The sequence below is a fragment of the Scyliorhinus torazame genome, chromosome 6 (assembly GCF_047496885.1).
Source record: "Scyliorhinus torazame isolate Kashiwa2021f chromosome 6, sScyTor2.1, whole genome shotgun sequence".
NCBI classification, from domain to species: domain Eukaryota; kingdom Metazoa; phylum Chordata; class Chondrichthyes; order Carcharhiniformes; family Scyliorhinidae; genus Scyliorhinus; species Scyliorhinus torazame.
Genome location: NC_092712.1, coordinates 153,680,707 through 153,701,162, shown reverse-complemented (window position 1 = coordinate 153,701,162; position 20,456 = coordinate 153,680,707). Strand labels below are relative to the sequence as shown.

At 47.0% G+C, this 20,456-nt stretch overlaps 1 protein-coding gene across 1 annotated transcript in view; it reads left to right on the top strand.

Annotated features, from left to right (window-relative positions):
• The window catches only part of tex10 (testis expressed 10), a 180,702-nt gene that overhangs the window by 152,930 nt on the left and 7,316 nt on the right, over positions 1-20,456 (top strand). Inside the window, exon 14 of the mRNA XM_072508933.1 lies at positions 4,917-5,127. Within this exon, the coding sequence (XP_072365034.1) occupies positions 4,917-5,127 (211 nt within the window). The remainder of the gene's footprint in view (positions 1-4,916; positions 5,128-20,456) is intronic.

Here is a 20,456-nt window from a genome sequence, read left to right as displayed (position 1 = left end):
CTGTGGCCTCTCCAGCTGCTGCTTCCTGGCATTTTTTTTGTCCGTGCTAATGTTGAGGGTGAGGGGATGTTTAAGCCTGATTTTGGGGGGCTAAGTTCGGCCAAAAGTGCCTTTTTTCTTGTCTTATGGGGGAGAGCCACCTGATGTGCAACTACTCAGCACATCCCTGTCATCGGAAGTCTCCTTGATAAAGAATTCTATCATATTATGGTCACTCATCCTCAAAGGTGTTTTCACAACTAGATTGCCAACTAATCCTTTCTCATTGCACAACACCCAGTCCAAGATGGTCTGTTCCCTTGTTGCTTCCTCAACATATTGGTCCAGAAAACCATCCTGTATACACTCCAGAAATTCCTCCTCTATTGTACTGTGACTAATTTGACTCACCCAATCTATATGCAGATTAAAGTCACCCATAATCACATGTTCTTTTACCTGCATCTCTGATATACTGTTTAATGCTGTTCCCAACATTACCACTGCGGTTTGGTGGTCTGTATACCATCCCTACAAATATCTTTTGCCCCTTGATGTTTCTAAACTCGACCCAGACAGATTCCACATCGCTTGTAGTAATATCTTTCCTCAATAATGCAACTCCACCACCTTTTCTATTCTGTCTGTCCTTCCTTAAAACTGAATAGCCCTCAATGTTTCATTCCCATCCTTGGTCACCTTGGAACCATGTCTCCATAATCCCAACTATATCATACCTCTTTACATCTATCTGTGCAACTAATTCACCCATTGTATTTCAAATATAAAACCTTAAGGCTAATCCTTGTCCTGCCCCTACTATTTTATTACAGTGTTATCTTATAAGGCCCTTGATTTCTCTGCCTATCACTTTTCGTATCCTCCTTGCTGTCTTTTTCTCTTGTTCTTGATTCCCCTGCTCTGAATCCTTACATAGGTTCCCACCCCCCTGCCATATTAGTTTAAACCCTCCCCAACCGCTGTGGCAATTTCTCTTTTTTTCTTTTTACTAGTAGGAAACTTGGGAGGAATGTTCTGTAAGCCTAAATTTAACAGTGTAAATGTATTTTTTACGTTTAAGTACTTAATAAAGGTTTTAATTTAAAATTTGCAACAAATGTGACTCCTGACCTCAGGACACACAACTTCTCGTGGTAAAATACAAATAGAAAATAGTTGTGATAGCTTGCCAAGTTTTTCTTTGGAATTTGCTTTGCAGGGCACTTACCACTGTCAGATCATAAGTGACTAACTGTTTTATGTTACCTGGCTTATCTCTTTCCCTTTTTATTGAACAGTAGTGTCCATCATTCACATCCCTCCATCCAATTCTGTAGTTTCTGTTTTCAGAGAATTTTGAAATTCTCAACCAATATCTGTTGTTTTCTGGAACATAGATCAGCCACCTTAGCAAATTTTTAATTCCCAATAAGTATTTCCTTGTTAATATTGTCATTTAAAAAATCCTATCTAGTTGCTTCAATGCTTCCTTCACATTTCTGAATGAGCATGCAAAAGTGAAATACTGCAGATGCTTCAAATCTACACTAAGAACAGGAGTGCTGGAAATACTTAGGTTAGGCAGCATTTCTGGAGGAGACAGAGCTGAAGTTTCTGATTAATGGTAACCCTTCTCCAGAACAGAGAATATATACTATTATTTTATTTTCTAAGATTGCCTTCCTCATCTGTACTGATTTTGCCCAACAAATAAAGATTATTAAAAAACATAATAAATTAGGAGAACTGGGTCAGCTCAAGAATAAAGTCTGTTATTTTGTCTGAGAGTCCGATAAGTCTGACTTGATCAAATTTTGGTATTTATTAAGTTCAAACCAAATTGGTCAATTTTATGTCACGTTGCGTTTACAGATCAGTTTGATCATATTGCCAGTTAATCAAACAAATAATATATTAAAGCCAGACCATCCCACATTCGATTATGAAAGAGATACTTTGAGCAAAAGAATAGTGGGAGGGAGGAAGCAGGAAATAAAAATGTGTTCAGTTTGTGAACTACTTCAGAACTATTCAATACTGTTACAATGAGTTTACACTTTGTTTGCATAGTTTATTCTCATTCCTTTGTATAACACTTGGGAATAGATTTGAAGTGGCTGCTATACTGATGGATGCCAGGTTTAAAAACAACATTGAAACACAAGTGGTGGAATTGAAACCCAGAAACCCGGGTAAATGTAAAGACAATGTACATCTATCTGAACATTGGTAAAACTCAAGAAAACAAGTAAGGGATTTATTTGAAAAATGGCATTCCAGAATTACACAGTTCATTGATAACATTTTTATAGGACTCACGATTTCTGGCTTTCAGTTAACACATAGATACCCTGTTTAATTAAAGTAAAATTGAGGCATCTTGTTCATTGCTGTAGCGTGTTTCCTGCCTCTGTGATGGTGGAAGAATGAAAATTGATGGGCATTAAGTGGGGGATTGTTAAAGACTTGCTTTCAAATACAGAATGCCTTGCTGTGTGACCGAAGTTCACCTTGTTGAGCTCCGTCTTTAGGGGTTATTGGTATGGTAACTGTCAATGCACTTGCTGTCTGTGCTTCGTATGTACTTAGGAATGAGAATTGCCAATTACTGCAGTATAAAGACTCCTGGCTCAAATTAAAGAATGATCCTGGTCCGCTCTTTATATTTTCACGAAAGCATTGGGAATTTATATCTCAAAGAAACTCAAATATTCTCTACTGATTAATCAGCCAAAAAAATTGCCATTTATCAATGAAGCTCCATTTGAAAAAAACAATCTAATTGTTGCAGTACACTGGAGAATTCTATAGGTTCTGTTTCTGTGAACTATGGATGTTTTCTTCCTCTCTGAAGCATTTCTCAGACAATTACTTGCAAATGAGATCACAGGAGACAAGTTGTTTGCTATGCTGTCAAATGTGATTTTTAGTTCATTTGTTTCCTGACCCACAGCTAGATAGAGCAATATTATCTTCATTCAATAATCTGATCACGTTTATCAGCAGCAAATACTTTAGGCTTTTACAGAATCCTCAGTTTAATTGTTCAAATAAAAAAAAAGATTTTGTTGTTGAATTTACAGAAGTTGTATTAACTATTTGAATAGAGTATTCTTAGCTTTTTCAAAAACATGTATTTTATTACAAACATATTTAAAAAGAGCAATAACATAACAACACGTTCAACAAGCTCGCAATCCACAGTTTGCACAATTTTCATTTTCATTCCCCCCACCCCCCCCGGACTAACCGTTCCACAAACATTGTCATAAACAACCCCCACTGTGTCTCAAAGCCCCCCCCCCCCCCCCCCCCCCCCCCCCCCCGGGGCGTATCTGACCTTCAATTCAACAAGGTCCTTTGTCGGGTAATTAGAGAAGCGAGGACCACAACATCAGCCCCCTTCCCCTCCAGCAGCTCCGGCATTTCCGATACCTCAAAGATCGCCACTATTGGGTCCAGCCTGACCTCCACCGCACAATTTTGGACAATGTCCCAAACTCCGCTTCCCCTTTCCGACTTCTCACGACCTCAGAACATGTGCGTGCGATTCGCCGGCCCTCGCACGCACTTCTCAAACTCGTTGGCCACCCCTTCAAAGAACCCACACATCCTTGCCCCAAGTCATTTGCACCGTAGTCACTACCGTGAACTGAATCGAGCTCTTCCGTGTGCAAGAGGAGGTTGAATTCACCCTGTGCATCACCTCACACCACAGACCCCAGTCTATTCCCCCCCCCCCCCCCCCCAACTCCTCCTCCTGCTTGTTCATAATGCTCACCACTTGTGCCCCATCCCCCACTCCCTCAACCACCCATTTATATCCCCAATCTTACCCTCTCCCGACACGTCTGGGAGCAACAATTGCTTCAATAGGGTATACCTCGGCAATCTGAGAAACGCCCTCCACTCCTTTCTTGCGAAGTCCCGCACCTGCATACGCCTAAATTCACTTTCACTCCGCAGCTCAAATCTCTCCCGCAACCCATCCAACCCCGCAAATTGCCGTTTCAGATACAAGTCTCTCACCCTCTCCAGTCCCACCTCCTTCCACTTCCCGTACATCCCCTTCATCTCCCCTGGCTTAAACCTATGGTTCCCGCACAGTGGTGTCAACACCGATATCCCCTCCCATTTAAATTCCTTCTTAGCTGATTCCACACCCTGATCGTTGACTGTGTCACTAGTCACCATGCATTTGATGCCCTTGTTCTTCTAGGTGGTAAAGGTCACAGATTTGGAAGTTGCTGTTGAAGGTGCTTTGGTGAGTTAGATTGCTGCCACTGGTGGTGAAGCAGGTCAGAGGGTGCCGATTTTGCAGTGCCTAACTCTCCTATCTCCTACAAGAGACCATCTACAAACCACAAGTTGGGACATTTATAGAATACTTTCAATTTGCCTGGCTGAGGGCAGCACGGTTGCACAGTGGTTAGCCCTGCTGCCTCACAGCATCAGGGACTTGGGTTCAGTTCCGACCTTGGATAGCTGTCTGTGTGGAGTTTGCACAATCTCTCCATGTCTACGGAGTGCTCTGGTTGCTCCCACAATCCAAATGTGTGTTGGTCAGATTGATTGGCTGTGCTAAATTGCCCCTTAGTCTCCAAAAGGATTAGTTGGGGATTGGGTGGGGCGTGGGCCTCAGAAGGATGCTGCTTCGGAGGTTTGGTGCAGACTCGATGGGCTGAATGGCCTCCTTCTGCACTGTCGGGATTCTAAGTCTTCTATGTCAGTTGCACTCGAGCCAAAACAGCCTGCTTAAAAATTTGAGGTAGATGGAGTGCCGATTGAGCAGGCTGTTTTGTCTTGGATGGTAATTCAATCACATACAGATTCAATTTTATCACCTCACTTTTGTATTTCTATAGATTTTAAAAATAGATTCACTTTGCTCATCTTTTCTTTCTTCTAAGTGTGATATATTTACAATTTCTTTGCAGAGAATTGCTGTGGGGATCATGCCTTGCCGCATTGGTCCGCATCCCCCGCTTGCTGCGACTGATGCTGCAGAGCCTGCAAGTAAATGGCACCTGCCAAGAGGAACTTCCTGTTATTGCACAGGTCCTTCGCCTCCTGCTTCAGCAAGCACAGCTTAGGCAGCACATGGTAGCAAATGCAGCACTCGTGCAACAGGTCATACAGGATATCACGGTATGGCAATCTTTCTTCACATTATTCCAAAAGCACCAAACTTGGTGCTTTTATGAATAAATACCAGTATTTTATCTCTCCCTTACACAATTTTTCCAGATATTGTAAATACTGTTCAGGAGAGTTGCTTGATCTATCAATTTATGCATTTCAGTTTCATTGGCAGATTTGCTAATCCAATAGTGGGTTTGAGGTTGAAATAAATTAGTGGTGGAATTGTAGATATTTAGTGCAATGCAGATTAATTAGTATTGTGGGCATTTTAGTCTAGTACAATCCCCACCACTTAAAATGTTCACATTTAAAATGAGTACTCTCTTTAATCGGCCATAACTTAGTACATTAAAGTTAATTTCTAAAATGTTGCTTAGACCATCTTAATAAACTTGTTTTATTTCAGGGAGTGACGGCTATGCTTACTCACTAATTGACACTTTGTTGAGAATTCTCTTTTGTTAAAATCACCTCTGCATCCAGTCCTTTCCTCTAGTTTGGAATACTTTGGAGTGTTCCACTCTGATTATCTTGCTGAATTTGCAGTCCTTCGGGTTTTGCACTTCAGCCATGGTTCTGTAAATGCAATGGCTTTTTCTGTCAGGATCTTTACAAATTTTATTCTGCGATTATTGTTCCTCCAGCCTTCATTAGCTTGCTTCACAGGTTCTTTCAATACCTCTTAGTTTGTTTTTCTTGCAAAATTGACACTTCTGCCTGAAATGATCATCACAGTTGCAACCATACAAACTTTTTGCCAACATTTTTTCTACTTCTGTTGAAGAGGCTGTAAATTGGGGAACTAGAGAGGTGGCTCAATATGGGGAGAGGAAATAAACTTTCTTCAGGCATCACCTATGCTATATGCAGCAGGGTTGTGTTATTGACACTGGCAAAGTGCATTCTCACTAAAGTGCTGGAAATAATCAAAAATTGTAAGTGGCTTTTAACCTGAAGCTTGTAACCTGACAATATTTCCCATCTAACTTGTGCAGTCAAGAAAATATCCTGTTGTACCTCCAGCGGTAGAAACATAGCAAATTGACGGTACAGAAGGAAGCTATTCTGCCCATGTCTCTAAACCAAAAGGATCTATCCAGCCTAATCCCACCTTCCAGTTCTTGCTCCATAGCCTTTTAGATTACAATACCTCATGTGCATATCCAGTGTCATTTGAGGAGGGTTTTTACCTCTACAATCCATTCAGGTATTGAGCTCCAGACCCCCATCACCCATTGGGTGAAAGAGTTACTCTTCAGCTCCCTTCTTATCCCTTTACAAATTACTTTAAATCAATGTCCTCTAATTATTGACCTCTGTTAAGGGAAACAAGTCCTTCCTATCCACTCTTTCTAGGCCCTCTCATAATCTTACATGGAATAACAACAGAGGCCCTTTGGCAGCAGGAATGGAACCAACGTGCCACCATTTATAAAAAAAAAAAACACTTCCTCACAGATCCCACAGCCCATCCACCTGGCCTCAACCTGCCTATAGGAGTGGCGGTGGCATAGTGGTACTGTCACTAGACTAGTAATCCAGAGACCTAGAGTACTCTGGGGTCCCAGGTTCAAATCTCACCACTGCAGATGGTGAAATTTGAATTCAATAAAAATCTGGAATTAAAGGTCTAGTGATTCATTCATAGTTTCATAGAATTTACAGTGCAGAAGGAGGCCATTCGGCCCATCGAGTCTGTGCCGGCTCCTGGACAGAGCACCCTACCCAAGCCCACACCCCCAACCTATCCCCATAACCCAGTAACCCCAACCCAACACTAAGGGCAATTTTGGACACTATGGGCAATTTATCATGGCCAATCCACCTAACCTGCACATCTTTGGACTGTGGGAGGAAACCAGAGCACCCGGAGGAAACCCACGCACACACTGGGAGGATGTGCAGACTCCGCATAGACAGTGAACCAAGCCGGAATCGACCCTGGGACCCTGGAGCTGTGAGGCAATTGTGCTAGCCACAATCCTACCGTGCTGCCCTCATGACTATGAAACCATTGTTGATTGTCGTAAAAACCCATCTGGTTCACTAATGTCCTTTAGGGATGCAGATCTGCCATCACATGTAGGCCTGGTTTGGCCTACATGTGACTCCAGACGCACAGCAATGTGGTTAACTCTTAACTGCCCCCTCAAGGGCAATTAGGGGTGGGCAATAAATGCTGCCCCAGCCTGCGACACCCAGGTCCCATAAAAACAAAAAAAAAACATCCAGCACACCTCAACCATTTCTGCGCTGGCCAAGGCCTATGTGCAGAAAATTGGAACAAGTGGGGCCTTGCGGGGAAGCAGGAATGCAGCTGTGGCACACCCCAATCAATGATTCGCACTATTGAAGACTGCCTACTAACAAAATTCAGTGGAGGGCTCAGTGAGCTCCATTTACTCTATGGAAGCTATTGCCTGGCTTGGTGATTACTGCACACACTTTTTATTTAAAAAAATAAATAAAAAGTCTTACGTACTTAAATTAAATCTCTCCTCAGCCTCCTCTGTTCTGAGGAAATCAACACCAGTCTTTTCTTGTAGCTTTTTATAGAGGGTCTAGACAGGGTAGATGCAAGAAGGATGTGGGGGTGTCCAGAATCAGGGGTCACAGACTGAGGATATGGGGCAGACCATTTAGAACCGAGATGAGGAGAGATTTCTTCACCCAGAGAGTGGTCGGCTGTGGAATTCGTTACCACAGAAAGTAGTTGAGGCGAAAACATTGTATGGTTTCAAGCATTTGGAGCGAAGGGGATCAAAGGATGTGGGAAGAAGGTGGGATTAGGCTATTGAATTGGATGATCAGCCATAATCATAATGAATGGCAGAGCAGGCTCGAAGGGCCGAATGATCTCCTCTTTTCAATGTTTCTGTTTTCCTTTCCTGATAACATCCTCGTAAATCTCCTTTGTACTTCTCTAGTGCAATCACAGTCTCCTCTAATGTGGTGACTAAAGCTGCATGTAATACTGAGGCTGTGGTTTGTTTTTTCTCATGTTGCCTTGCCAGTCACCTTAAATCGGTGTTCTCTGATTCTCAATCTTTCCACCACTGGGAACAGTTTTTCACAGTTAGCTTTGTTCAGTTTCCTCCTGATTTTGAACATCTCTGTCAAATCTCTAAATCTTCCCTAATTATCCCCATAACTAAAGTTCCTTATTCCGAGAACCATTTCATAATTATTTTCCTGCACTCTCTAATTCCTTCCCAGTTTCCCTAAAAATCTAGTCTCAGTAATGGTGACCGTGAAACCATTGTCAATTATTGAAAAATAGACCTGGTTCACTAATGTTCTTTAGGGAAGGAAATCTGCCGTACTTATCTGATCTGGCCTATAGGTGACTCCAGACCCACAGCAATGCGGTTGACTCCTAACTATCCTCTGAAACGGACTAGCAAGCCACTCGGATGTATCCAGCTGCTACAAAGCCTAAAGAAAGGAATGAAACTGGACAGTCCACCTGGCATCAGCCCAGGCTGGAAGCATCAGTGGCACACACAACGCTGTTAACGCTGCAAAGTCCTCTTTACTACCATACCATAAGATATCGGAGCAGAATTAGGCCATTTGATCCAATGGGTCTGCTCCGCCATTCGTTCATGGCTGATATGTTTCTCATCCCCATTCTCCTGCCTTCTAATCCCCTGATCCATACCCCTGATCCCCTTATTGATCAAGAGCCTACCTGTCTCTGTCTAAAGACACTCAATGACTTGGACTCCACAGCCTTCTGCGGCAATGAGTTCCACAGATTCACCACCCTCTGGCTGAAGAAATTCCTCCTCATCTCTGTTTTAAAGGATCGTCCCTTCAGTCTGAGGCTGTGCCCTTGGGGTCTAGTCTCTCCTACTAGTAGAAACATCTTCTCCACGCCCACTCTATCTAGGCCTCTCTGAATTCTGTAAGTTTCAATAAGATCCCCCCCCCCCTCCCCCCCAATCCTTCTAAACTCCTTTGAGTAATAATAAGAATAATCTTTATTCTCACAAGTAGGCTTACATTAACACTGCAATGAAGTTACTGTGAAAAGCCCCTAGTCCGCCACATTCTGGCGCCTGTTCGGGTACATGGAGGAAGAATTCAGAATGTTCAAATTACCTTACAGCACGTCTTTCGGGACTTGTTGGAGAAAACCAGAGCACCCAGAGGAAACTCATGCAGACACGGGGAGAACGTGCAGACTCCGCACAGTGACCCAAGCCGGGAATTGAACCGAGGACCCTGGCGCTGTGAAGCAACGGTGCTGACCACTGCTACCGTGCCGCCCTACAGACCCTTAGTCCTCATATGACACGACCTTCATTTCCGGGATCATTTTTGTGAACCTCCTCTGGGCTCCCTCCAAGGCCAGCACATCCTTCCTTGGATACGGAGCCTAAAACTGTTCACAATATTCCAAATGGGGTCTAACCAGAGCGTTATACTGCCTCAGGAGTACATCCCTGTCCTTGTATTCTAACCCTCTCGAAATGAATGCTAATATTGCTCTTCCCTTCCTAACTGCCAACTGAACCTGCACGTTAACCTTAAGAGAATCTTGAACCAAGACTCCCAAGTCCCTTTGTGCTTCAGATTTCCGAAGCTTTTCCCCCATTTAGAAAATAGTCTATGCCTCTATTCCCACCAAAGTGCATAACCTCACACTTTCCCACATTGTAATCCATCTGCCATTTCTTTGCCCACTCACCTGGCCTGTCCAAGTCCTTCTGCAGCCTTCTTGATTCCTCAACACTATCTGTCCCTGTACATATCTTTGTATCATCTGCAAACTTAGCAACAATGTCCTCAGTTCCTTCATTCAGATTGTTAATGTAACAGCTGGGGGCTTGTGCCAAAAGTAGGAGAGCTGTCCCACTGACTAGTCTGGCAACAGCCTAACATAGTCACACTCAGAATCCTACCTTACAGACAATGCCCCTGACATCACCATCCTGGGTATATCTTGTCCCATAGGCAGGACAGACCCATCAGATGTGCTGGTACGTGGTATGCAGTCAGGAGGAAGTAGCCCTGGGAATCCTCAACATTGACTCCAAGTCCCATGAAATCTCATTGTATCAGGTCAAACATGGGCAAGGAAACCTTTTGCTAATTACCACCTCCTGCTAATTACCAACAACTGCCCGCCTCAACTGAGGAATTAGTACTCCTCCATGTTGAGCATCAATTAGAAGCAGCGCAGAAGGTAGCAAGCGCCAGAGGGGGACTTCAGTTTCCATCACCAAGAATGGCTCGATAGTGCTACTACTGACCGAGCTGGCCAAGACCTAACGGGCATAACTGTTAGACTATGGGTCTGCGCGGCAGGTGATGAAGAAACTATCAAGAGGGAAGAAACTACTGCCCTCTCCTGCCACCAATCTACCTGTCTCAGATCCATCTGCCCATGTCACAGATCCATCTGCCCACGTCACAGATCCATCTGCCCACGTCACAGATCCATCTGCCCACGTCACAGATCCATCTGCCCTTGTCACAGATCCATCTGCCCTTGTCACAGATCCATCTGCCTATGTCACAGATCCATCTGCCCATGTCACAGATCCATCTGCCCTTGTCACAGATCCATCTGCCCTTGTCACAGATCCATCTGCCCTTGTCACAGATCCATCTGCCCTTGTCACAGATCCATCTGCCCTTGTCACAGATCCATCTGCCCTTGTCACAGATCCATCTGCCCATGTCACAGATCCATCCGCCCATGTCACAGATCCATCTGCCCATGTCACAGATCCATCTGCCCATGTCACAGATCCATCTGCCCATGTCACAGATCCATCTGCCCATGTCACAGATCCATCTGCCCATGTCACAGATCCATCCGCCCATGTCACAGATCCATCCGCCCTTGTCGCAGATCCATCCGCCCATGTCACAGATCCATCCGCCCATGTCGCAGATCCATCCGCCCTTGTCGCAGATCCATCCGCCCTTGTCGCAGATCCATCCGCCCTTGTCGCAGATCCATCCGCCCATGTCACAGATCCATCCGCCCATGTCGCAGATCCATCCGCCCATGTCGCAGATCCATCCGCCCTTGTCGCAGATCCATCCGCCCATGTCACAGATCCATCCGCCCATGTCGCAGATCCATCCGCCCATGTCGCAGATCCATCCGCCCTTGTCGCAGATCCATCCGCCCATGTCGCAGATCCATCCGCCCATGTCGCAGATCCATCCGCCCATGTCGCAGATCCATCCGCCCATGTCGCAGATCCATCCGCCCATGTCACAGATCCATCCGCCCATGTCACAGATCCATCCGCCCATGTCACAGATCCATCCGCCCTTGTGACAGATCCATCTGCCCTTGTCACAGATCCATCTGCCCTTGTCACAGATCCATCTGCCCATGTCACAGATCCATCTGCCCATGTCCCAGATCCATGTGCCCATGTCACAGATCCATCCGCCCATGTCACAGATCCATCTGCCCTTGTCACAGATCCATCTGCCCTTGTCACAGATCCATCTGCCCTTGTCACAGATCCATCTGCCCTTGTCACAGATCCATCTGCCCTTGTCACAGATCCATCTGCCCATGTCACAGATCCATCCGCCCATGTCACAGATCCATCCGCCCATGTCACAGATCCATCCGCCCTTGTCACAGATCCATCTGCCCATGTCCCAGATCCATGTGCCCATGTCACAGATCCATCCGCCCATGTCACAGATCCATCTGCCCTTGTCACAGATCCATCTGCCCTTGTTACAGATCCATCTGCCCTTGTCACAGATCCATCTGCCCTTGTCACAGATCCATCTGCCCATGTCACAGATCCATCCGCCCATGTCACAGATCCATCCGCCCATGTCACAGATCCATCTGCCCTTGTCACAGATCCATCTGCCCTTGTCACAGATCCATCTGCCCTTGTCACAGATCCATCTGCCCTTGTCACAGATCCATCTGCCCATGTCACAGATCCATCCGCCCATGTCACAGATCCATCTGCCCTTGTCACAGATCCATCTGCCCATGTCACAGATCCATCTGCCCATGTCACAGATCCATCTGCCCATGTCACAGATCCATCCGCCCTTGTCACAGATCCATCCGCCCTTGTCCCAGATCCATCCGCCCATGTCCCAGATCCATCCGCCCTTGTCGCAGATCCATCCGCCCATGTCGCAGATCCATCTGCCCTTGTCGCAGATCCATCCGCCCATGTCGCAGATCCATCCGCCCTTGTCACAGATCCATCCGCCCATGTCCCAGATCCATCCGCCCATGTCGCAGATCCATCCGCCCATGTCGCAGATCCATCCGCCCATGTCGCAGATCCATCCGCCCATGTCGCAGATCCATCCGCCCACCCACCCGTCCCGGCCGCCGACCCACCCGTCCCGGCCGCCGACCCACCCGTCCCGGCCGCCGACCCACCCGTCCCGGCCGCCGACCCACCCGTCCCGGCCGCCGACCCGGCCGTCCCGGCCGCCGACCCGGCCGTCCCGGCCGCCGACCCGGCCGTCCCGGCCGCCGACCCACCCGTCCCGGCCAGTAGGAGTGACCACTGCACAGTCTTTGTGGAAGTGAAGCTCTGACATTGAGGATACCTCCCATCGGGTTGTGTGGAACTACTAGCGAGTGCTCACAGATACAGGTTGAGAGGTGGTAGGTTTCAAATTGAGATGAGGAGGAACTACTTCTCGCTGAGAATGGTGAATTTGTGGAACTTGCTGCCACATAGTATGGTGGAGTCTGAATCATTAAATGTTTTTAAGAAGGAGATAGATATATTTCTGATTTTTAAAAAACGGGTTAAAGGGATATGGGGAACAGGCAGGGAAGTGGATTTGAGACCAGGAAGAGATTGGCCATGATCTGAGTGAATGGTGGAACAGGCTCGTAGGATTGAAATGACTACTTCTGCTCCTAATTCCTATGTTCCATGTTCCTAACTGGGATATATTTCGAACAAATCTAGTAGCTCAAAACTGGACATCCATGAAGTGTTGTGGGCCTCAGCAGCAGGATTGTATTCAACTCCAATCTCTAACCTGATGACCCGGAATATCCCTCATTCTGCCATTACCACCAGGCCTGAGAAACAACCCTGATTCAATGAAGAGTGCAGGAGAGCATGCCAGGGGCAACACCAGGCAAACTTAAAATGAGATGCCAACTTGGTGAAGCTAAATGCAGGATTACTTGCATGCCAAACAGTGGAAGCAGCAAATGATAGACAAAGCTAGCAATCCCACAACATGTTCAGATCTAAGCTCTGCAGTCTTGCCACATCCAATCGTGAATGGTGGTGTACCATTAAACCACTGGCTGGAGGAGGCAGCTCCACAAATACCCCCATCCTCTGTGATGGGGAAGTCCAACACATTTTTGCAAAAGAAAAGGCTGGACTATTTGTAACCCTCTTCAGCCAGAAGCGCTGAGTGGATCATCCTCATCTGCTTCCTCCTGAATTACTGGATACTGCAAAGACTATAGGCCCTGAAACCTCCTCTCAACAGTTCAGCAACTGGCATCTACTTGGCAATGTTAAAAATTGCCCAGGTGTGCTCTGTCCACAAATATCGGCACAAATCCAACCCAACCATTTACTGCCCATCAGTCTACCCTCGATCATCAGTAACAAAATTGAAGATGTAATCAACAATGCTATCAAGCAACACTGACTCAGCAGTAACCTGCTCACTGACACGCCGCTCTTGACCTCATACAGCCTTGATCCAAACATGGACATGAAGAGGTGAGATCCAGAGCCGAGAGGTACTGCACTTGACATCAAGGCAGCATTTGACTGAGTGTGGAATCAAGGAGCCCTAGCAAAATTGAAGTCCGTGGAAATCGGGAAAACTCTGCACTGGTTGGAGTCGTGCCAGCACAAAGGAAGATGGTTCTGGTTGTTGGAGGTCATCGATCTCCGCAGTATTGGGACATCGCTGCCTCAGCCCAACCATCTTTAGCTGCTTCATCAATGACATTCCCTCCATCGTAAAGTCCGAAGTGGGGAAGTTTGCAGGTGATTGCACAATGCTCAATACCATTCACAACTCCTCAAATATTGAAGCAGTCCGTGTCCATATACAGCCAGACCTGGACAAAGTCCAGGTTGGGGTTGATCAGTGGCAAGCGATATTTGCACCCCACAAGTATCAAGCAATGACCATCTCCAACAGTGGAGAATCTAACTATATTTCCCCTGACATTCAATAGCATTACCATCGCTGAATCTCTCACTCTCAACATCCTGGGGGTTACCATTGACCAGAAACTGAACTGAACCAACCATATAAATGCTGTGACTACAAGAGGCAGCCAGAGGCTGGGAATTGTGCAGAGTAATGTCCTCCTGACTTCCCAAAACCTGTCCACGATCTACAAAACACAAGTTAGGAGTGTGATGAAATATTCTCCATTGCTTGTATGTATGCATCTCCAACACCATTCAATGAACTCTGCAGCATTCCAGGAAATAGCAGTACGTTTGATTGGCACCTATGCTGCAAATGCAGCAACTCTTCAAACCTCCTTTTACAAAACCTTCCAAGCCCCCAACCATTGCCATCTAGAAGGACAAGGTCAGCTGATCCCTGGGAACACCGCCACCTGCAAATTCCCCTCCAAGCCACATACCATCCTGACTTGGAAGTATATTGCCGTTCCTTCACTGTCACTGGGTCAAAGTCCTGGAACTCCCTTCCTAACAGCACTATGGGTATACTCCACTGTCATGCTTGTACCCCTTAACCCTGGCCTCCCCTTTTGTTTAAGAATATGTATATCTCAGGGCAACACGGTAGCACAGTGGTTAGCACTGTTGCTTCACAGCGCCTGCGTCCCAGGTTTGATTCCTGGCTTGGGTCACTGTCTGTGCAGAATCTGCACGTTCTCTCTGTGGCTGCGTGGGTTTCCTCCGGGTGCTCCGGTTTCCTCCCACTAGTCCCGAAAGACGTGCTTGTAGGTAATTTGGACATTCTGAATTCTCCCTCCATGTACCCGAACAGGCGCCGGAATGTGGCGACTAGGGGCTTTTCACAGTAACTTCATTGCAGTGTTAATGTAACCCTACTTGTAACAAAGATTATTATTAGAGTACATGCAGTGACTGCCTCCACAACCCTCTGGGAATATTAAAAATTCAACCATCTGAAAGAAGAAATTCCTCTTCATCTACATCTTCAATTAAGTTTGGTCTCCACATGTTCATGTCAATCTTTATGTTCCTTGTGAGCTTCCTCTTATTCTTCATCTGACCCCATTAAGATATCCTGCTGTTTCTTTATCCCTTGTGTTTATCTAACTTCACTTAAACACATCTTTGCTGGTCACATCAAACCCATCTTGTGGTATGAGTTGCTCATTTCTAACTACCCTTTGGGTAAATAAGTTTCTTGTGAATTCTTCCCGGCTAGTCAAAGCCCCCTCTCTACATCTGACCTATCAGGCTGTTTAATAATAAAGACTTTTATAAGGTCATCCCTCAGTTTTTTCTATCGTGGAGAAAAGAGCATAGCCTATTCAATCTTTCCTGCTAGGTATAAGCTCCCATTCTGTTCTACTTCTTGTTAGTTTTTCTTGCATCTTCCTAAGTCCCTCTATACCCATTTTCTTAATCTAGAGACCAGAACTATTTGCACTCATCTCGGTGTCCAACCAAAGTTTTCTACAACTTTTACACAACTTTTCTGCTTTTTGGTACAAGTTTAACGTGACATTTTTCAAGAACATAAGAATTATGAACAAGTGATGCAACTTGAGGCTGTTTCGCCATTCAGTTGATTCCTAACTTATCTTCATCAATTCCACTTTCCCACCCTTTATTAATATTCGGCGACCCCCTTAGTGCCCAAAGCTCTATCAGTCTCCATCTGCAATTTCAGAAAGAGAGCATCCACCATCTAGTGTGTTTAGTGGCTGTGGTGATTGTCCCTTTAAGGGCAACACAGCAGAGTAAGGGTCACCTGACCTGAGTGACCAATCGGGACTCGGAGTGGGGAATCACCCCAGGGATAAGAGTTCTTTTAGGCAAGAGGCATTCCAGAACTAGCTGAAGATATGCTGTTGCCCTTGTAAATTCTTGTAAATAAATCCTTTGTTGTTCACTAATGAAGACTCTGAAAGTACATCATTGCAGTGGCTATCAGTCACATAAGTACCTCAACAACTTACTTAGCCTTGCCAATGGAAAAATTTTCAAAATGGTTAATCCAGATCAAATTTAAAAGTCACTTGGACAAGTGTGGATTAATTAAAGAAAAGCAAAATGAATTAGTTGACGGTAAATCATGCTTGTCTAACTTGATTAAGTTGGTTGAGGGCATAACAGAGTATTGATGCGCATAGACTTCCAAATGGTGTTTGATAAAATGCCACGTTAAACTTCTCATCAAGGTTGAAGCTTACGAAATAATAGGGACAGTGGCAGCTTAAGACAGGAAGCAGTATTGATGAACAGTGAACTGAAGAAAGATATACAATGATATCCCCCAGGAGTCAGTACTGGGACCACTGCTTTTAATGAAAAATATTAATGACTTGGGTGTGTGTACAGGAAACCAATTGCAAAATTTGCAGATGATACAAAACTTAGTGTTTTGACTACAAGAAGACATAGACAGGCTGGTGGACAGGTGATAGATGAAATTTAATGTTCTAAGTGTGGAATGATACATTTTGTCAGCAAGAACAAGGAGAGGCAATATAAAAGTAAATGGTTCAGTTCTAAAGTGATTGCAGGAACAGAGACACCTGGAAGGGTATATCTGCATAAACTGTTGAAGGTGGCAGTAATTACAAAAATGTGGTGGCTCGAGAGACACACACTGGAGGCTCCCAGTAGTTAACAAAGAAGTTTATTGTTAAAACTCAAAGGCTGTTAAGTAAAAGGCACAGAACACTACACAGCCGGTCTTAACACTTTGGCTCCCTGACCTACACTGCCCATGTCCCTGCTCCCAGGAACCTGTACAAATTCCGCATTGGCCGGGGTTCAAGTGTCCTACATGATTGATCCTGGCCTGGTCACATGGTCTGGAGCCTTAAAGCGGCTGCACTACTACATCCCTCCCTCACTAAGTCCCTGATTACAACTACCCCAAAAACTATATGCAGGAGTAACAAATGTTAACAGACAGCAGAGGAAAGAGTTTAAAAAGTCAATTGGAATAGAGATCTCCAGGTCCTCTGTAGTCCCGCCACAGGCTCGGCACTCTTTTGGGTGATCGAGTGGTCAACAGTCGGTACCACCTCAGGAGCCACCACTTCAACGACTGGTGCACTGGCCTCACTGATCTTGACAGGCACAACTGGTTGAACAGAAATGGCACTCCCTGGTTCCCCTTGGCTGAACAGAGTTACAGGAGCACTCACAATGCGAGATGGACTTGTCGACTCCCAAATTTCAAGTGGTTGATATACTTCCTGACGGTTTTCCCGTTCACATTGGCCACATAAGACACTGGCCCTGATTGGGCCACAACCTGCCCTTTTAACCAAGGCGACACTAAGTCGGAATTGGGGATCAAAACCAGGTCTCTTCCGCCCCCCCCTCCCAATGACCTGTCATCTCTCTGCTCTGACGATTGAGTCTTCTGGGAGGCCTGGTGTGCCTCCATCCTCCCTGTCAAATTTGGAAACACCAGATCCGTTCAAGTTCTCAACCAACGGCCCATAGTTCTCAACCAACGGCCCATGAGCAACTCAACTGCTTTGACCCCTGTGGTTGAATGAGGGGTTAGAAACAACAACAAAATATTAAGACAATGTTTGTCGAAGGAGTTAATCAGATTGCTTTTTCGTATTCTTGACAATTTAGATGGTCATTTCAGCCAGACCATTCAACGTGGGTGGTAGGGGGCTGTCCTCGTGTGTTGCATTCCATTGCCTCGCACATAAACCTGGAAATCATCGCCGATGAAGGGGGTGACATTGTCCGATACAATTGACTTGGGAAGCCTGTGATTGACAAACATTTCTTGCAAGGCATCCACCACTGCCACTGTGGTAGTGGTCCCCATCTCTTGAACCGATGGCCACTTAGAGTGGGTATCCTTTCTACGGATTGCCATCTTGCCGTGCTGGACAGCCTTGAAAGTTCCATAGGTCCCGAGAGCAATGCCATCGGGAGTCTTAAGTGCCTGGCAGGGCCACCCATGATGTTAAAGTCAGGGGAGGAACCAGACAAAGCACAATCCAAAACAACACCTCAATGGCACATCAGGCAGAAGATACTCGTATGGCATCGATGGCTGTGATGGTGGATGAAGGCTGCAGTAGTAGGAGAATCCCCAGTTGTTAAGGTTCCCTTGCCACTGGAACTGGACCTACCCTCTGTCAAGGACTGTGTGTCAGCTGATGGACAATGGGATCCTCTCCCTTCCTCGCTCCTCTCTCTCCCTCGTCCCTCTCTCTCTCTCTTCCTCGCTCCTCTCTCTCCCTTCCTCGCTCCTCTCTCTCCCTTCCTCGTCCCTCTCTCTCCCTTCCTCGTCCCTCTCTCTCCCTTCCTCGTCCCTCTCTCTCCCTTCCTCGTCCCTCTCTCTCCCTTCCTCGTCCCTCTCTCTCCCTTCCTCGTCCCTCTCTCTCCCTTCCTCGTCCCTCTCTCTCCCTTCCTCGTCCCTCTCTCTCCCTGCCTCGTCCCTCTCTCCCTGCCTCGTCCCTCTCTCTCCCTGCCTCGTCCCTCTCTCTCCCTGCCTCGTCCCTCTCTCTCCCTGCCTCGTCCCCCTCTCTCCCTGCCTCGTCCCTCTCTCTCCCTGCCTCGTCCCTCTCTCTCCCTGCCTCGTCCCTCTCTCTCCCTTCCTCGTCCCTCTCTCTCCCTTCCTCGTCCCTCTCTCTCCCTTCCTCGTCCCCCTCTCTCCCTTCCTCGTCCCCCTCTCTCCCTTCCTCGTCCCTCTCTCTCCCTTCCTCGTCCCTCACTCTCCCTTCTTCGTCCCTCTCTCTCCTTTCCTCGTCCCTCTCTCTCCCTTCCTCGTCCCTCTCTCTCCCTTCCTCGTCCCTCTCTCTCCCTTCCTCGTCCCTCTCTCTCCCTTCCTCGTCCCTCTCTCTCCCTTCCTCGTCCCTCACTCTCCCTTCCTCGTCCCTCTCTCTCCCTTCCTCGTCCCTCTCTCTCCCTTCCTCGTCCCTCTCTCTCCCTTCCTCGTCCCTCTCTCTCCCTTCCTCGTCCCTCTCTCTCCCTTCCTCGTCCCTCTCTCTCCCTTCCTCGTCCCTCTCTCTCCCTTCCTCGTCCCTCTCTCTCCCTTCCTCGCCCCTCTCTCTCCCTCCCTCGCCCCTCTCTCTCCCTCCCTCGCCCCTCTCTCTCCCTCCCTCGCCCCTCTCTCTCCCTCCCTCGCCCCTCTCTCTCCCTCCCTCGCCCCTCTCTCTCCCTCCCTCGCCCCTCTCTCTCCCTCCCTCGCCCCTCTCTCTCCCTCCCTCGCCCCTCTCTCTCCCTCCCTCGCCCCTCTCTCTCTCCCTCCCTCGCCCCTCTCTCTCTCCCTCCCTCGCCCCTCTCTCTCTCCCTCCCTCGCCCCTCTCTCTCTCCCTCCCTTGCCCCTCTCTCTCTCCCTCCCTCGCCCCTCTCTCTCTCCCTCCCTCGCCCCTCTCTCTCTCCCTCCCTCGCCCCTCTCTCTCTCCCTCCCTTCCTCGACCCTCTCTCTCCCTCCCTTCCTCGACCCTCTCTCTCCCTCCCTTCCTCGACCCTCTCTCTCCCTCCCTTCCTCGACCCTCTCTCTCCCTCCCTTCCTCGACCCTCTCTCTCCCTCCCTTCCTCGACCCTCTCTCTCCCTCCCTTCCTTGACCCTCTCTCTCCCTCCCTTCCTCGACCCTCTCTCTTCCTCTAAAATTAACCCCACAGGATGAAAAGTGTTACCTATCCGTTGTTCCCAAGTTCTGAGGTTCTGTCTCTACTACTCCGCTCAAGTGTTTTTTGCCCTTCAATTCTCCTGTCTCACACACGTTCGCTTTTCCAGCTGCTCCAATCACAGTTTTCCCCCTTGGTGCTCTCCAATCATCGATTCTGTGTCTGGAGCAGCAAGAGTAGGAAGTGGGCTACGGTAGGCAGCCTGGGAGAGACCAAATCTATGACTGGAAGAGCAACTCCTCACAGATTCAGTCTCTGCGCACTCGCTACTCCTCTAATGAAACACTGCATGTTTTCCCACTCTGTTAGATGCCTGACTCTGCAACTGTTCATCCCGGGACCATGGAGGAGCCATAATGTAAAGTAATATTGTACAGGGGTGACCTTCCCTGAATTTTTTTGCCGAAGTACCAATATTACTTTATTATGCTTTTTCTTTTTTGTGGACTAATTGTGACGTTTTGAGGGTGAATTTACCTGCTACCCATGTGTATTTTGAACCCTGCTCTCAGTAAAATACTAGCCTAGTAAACC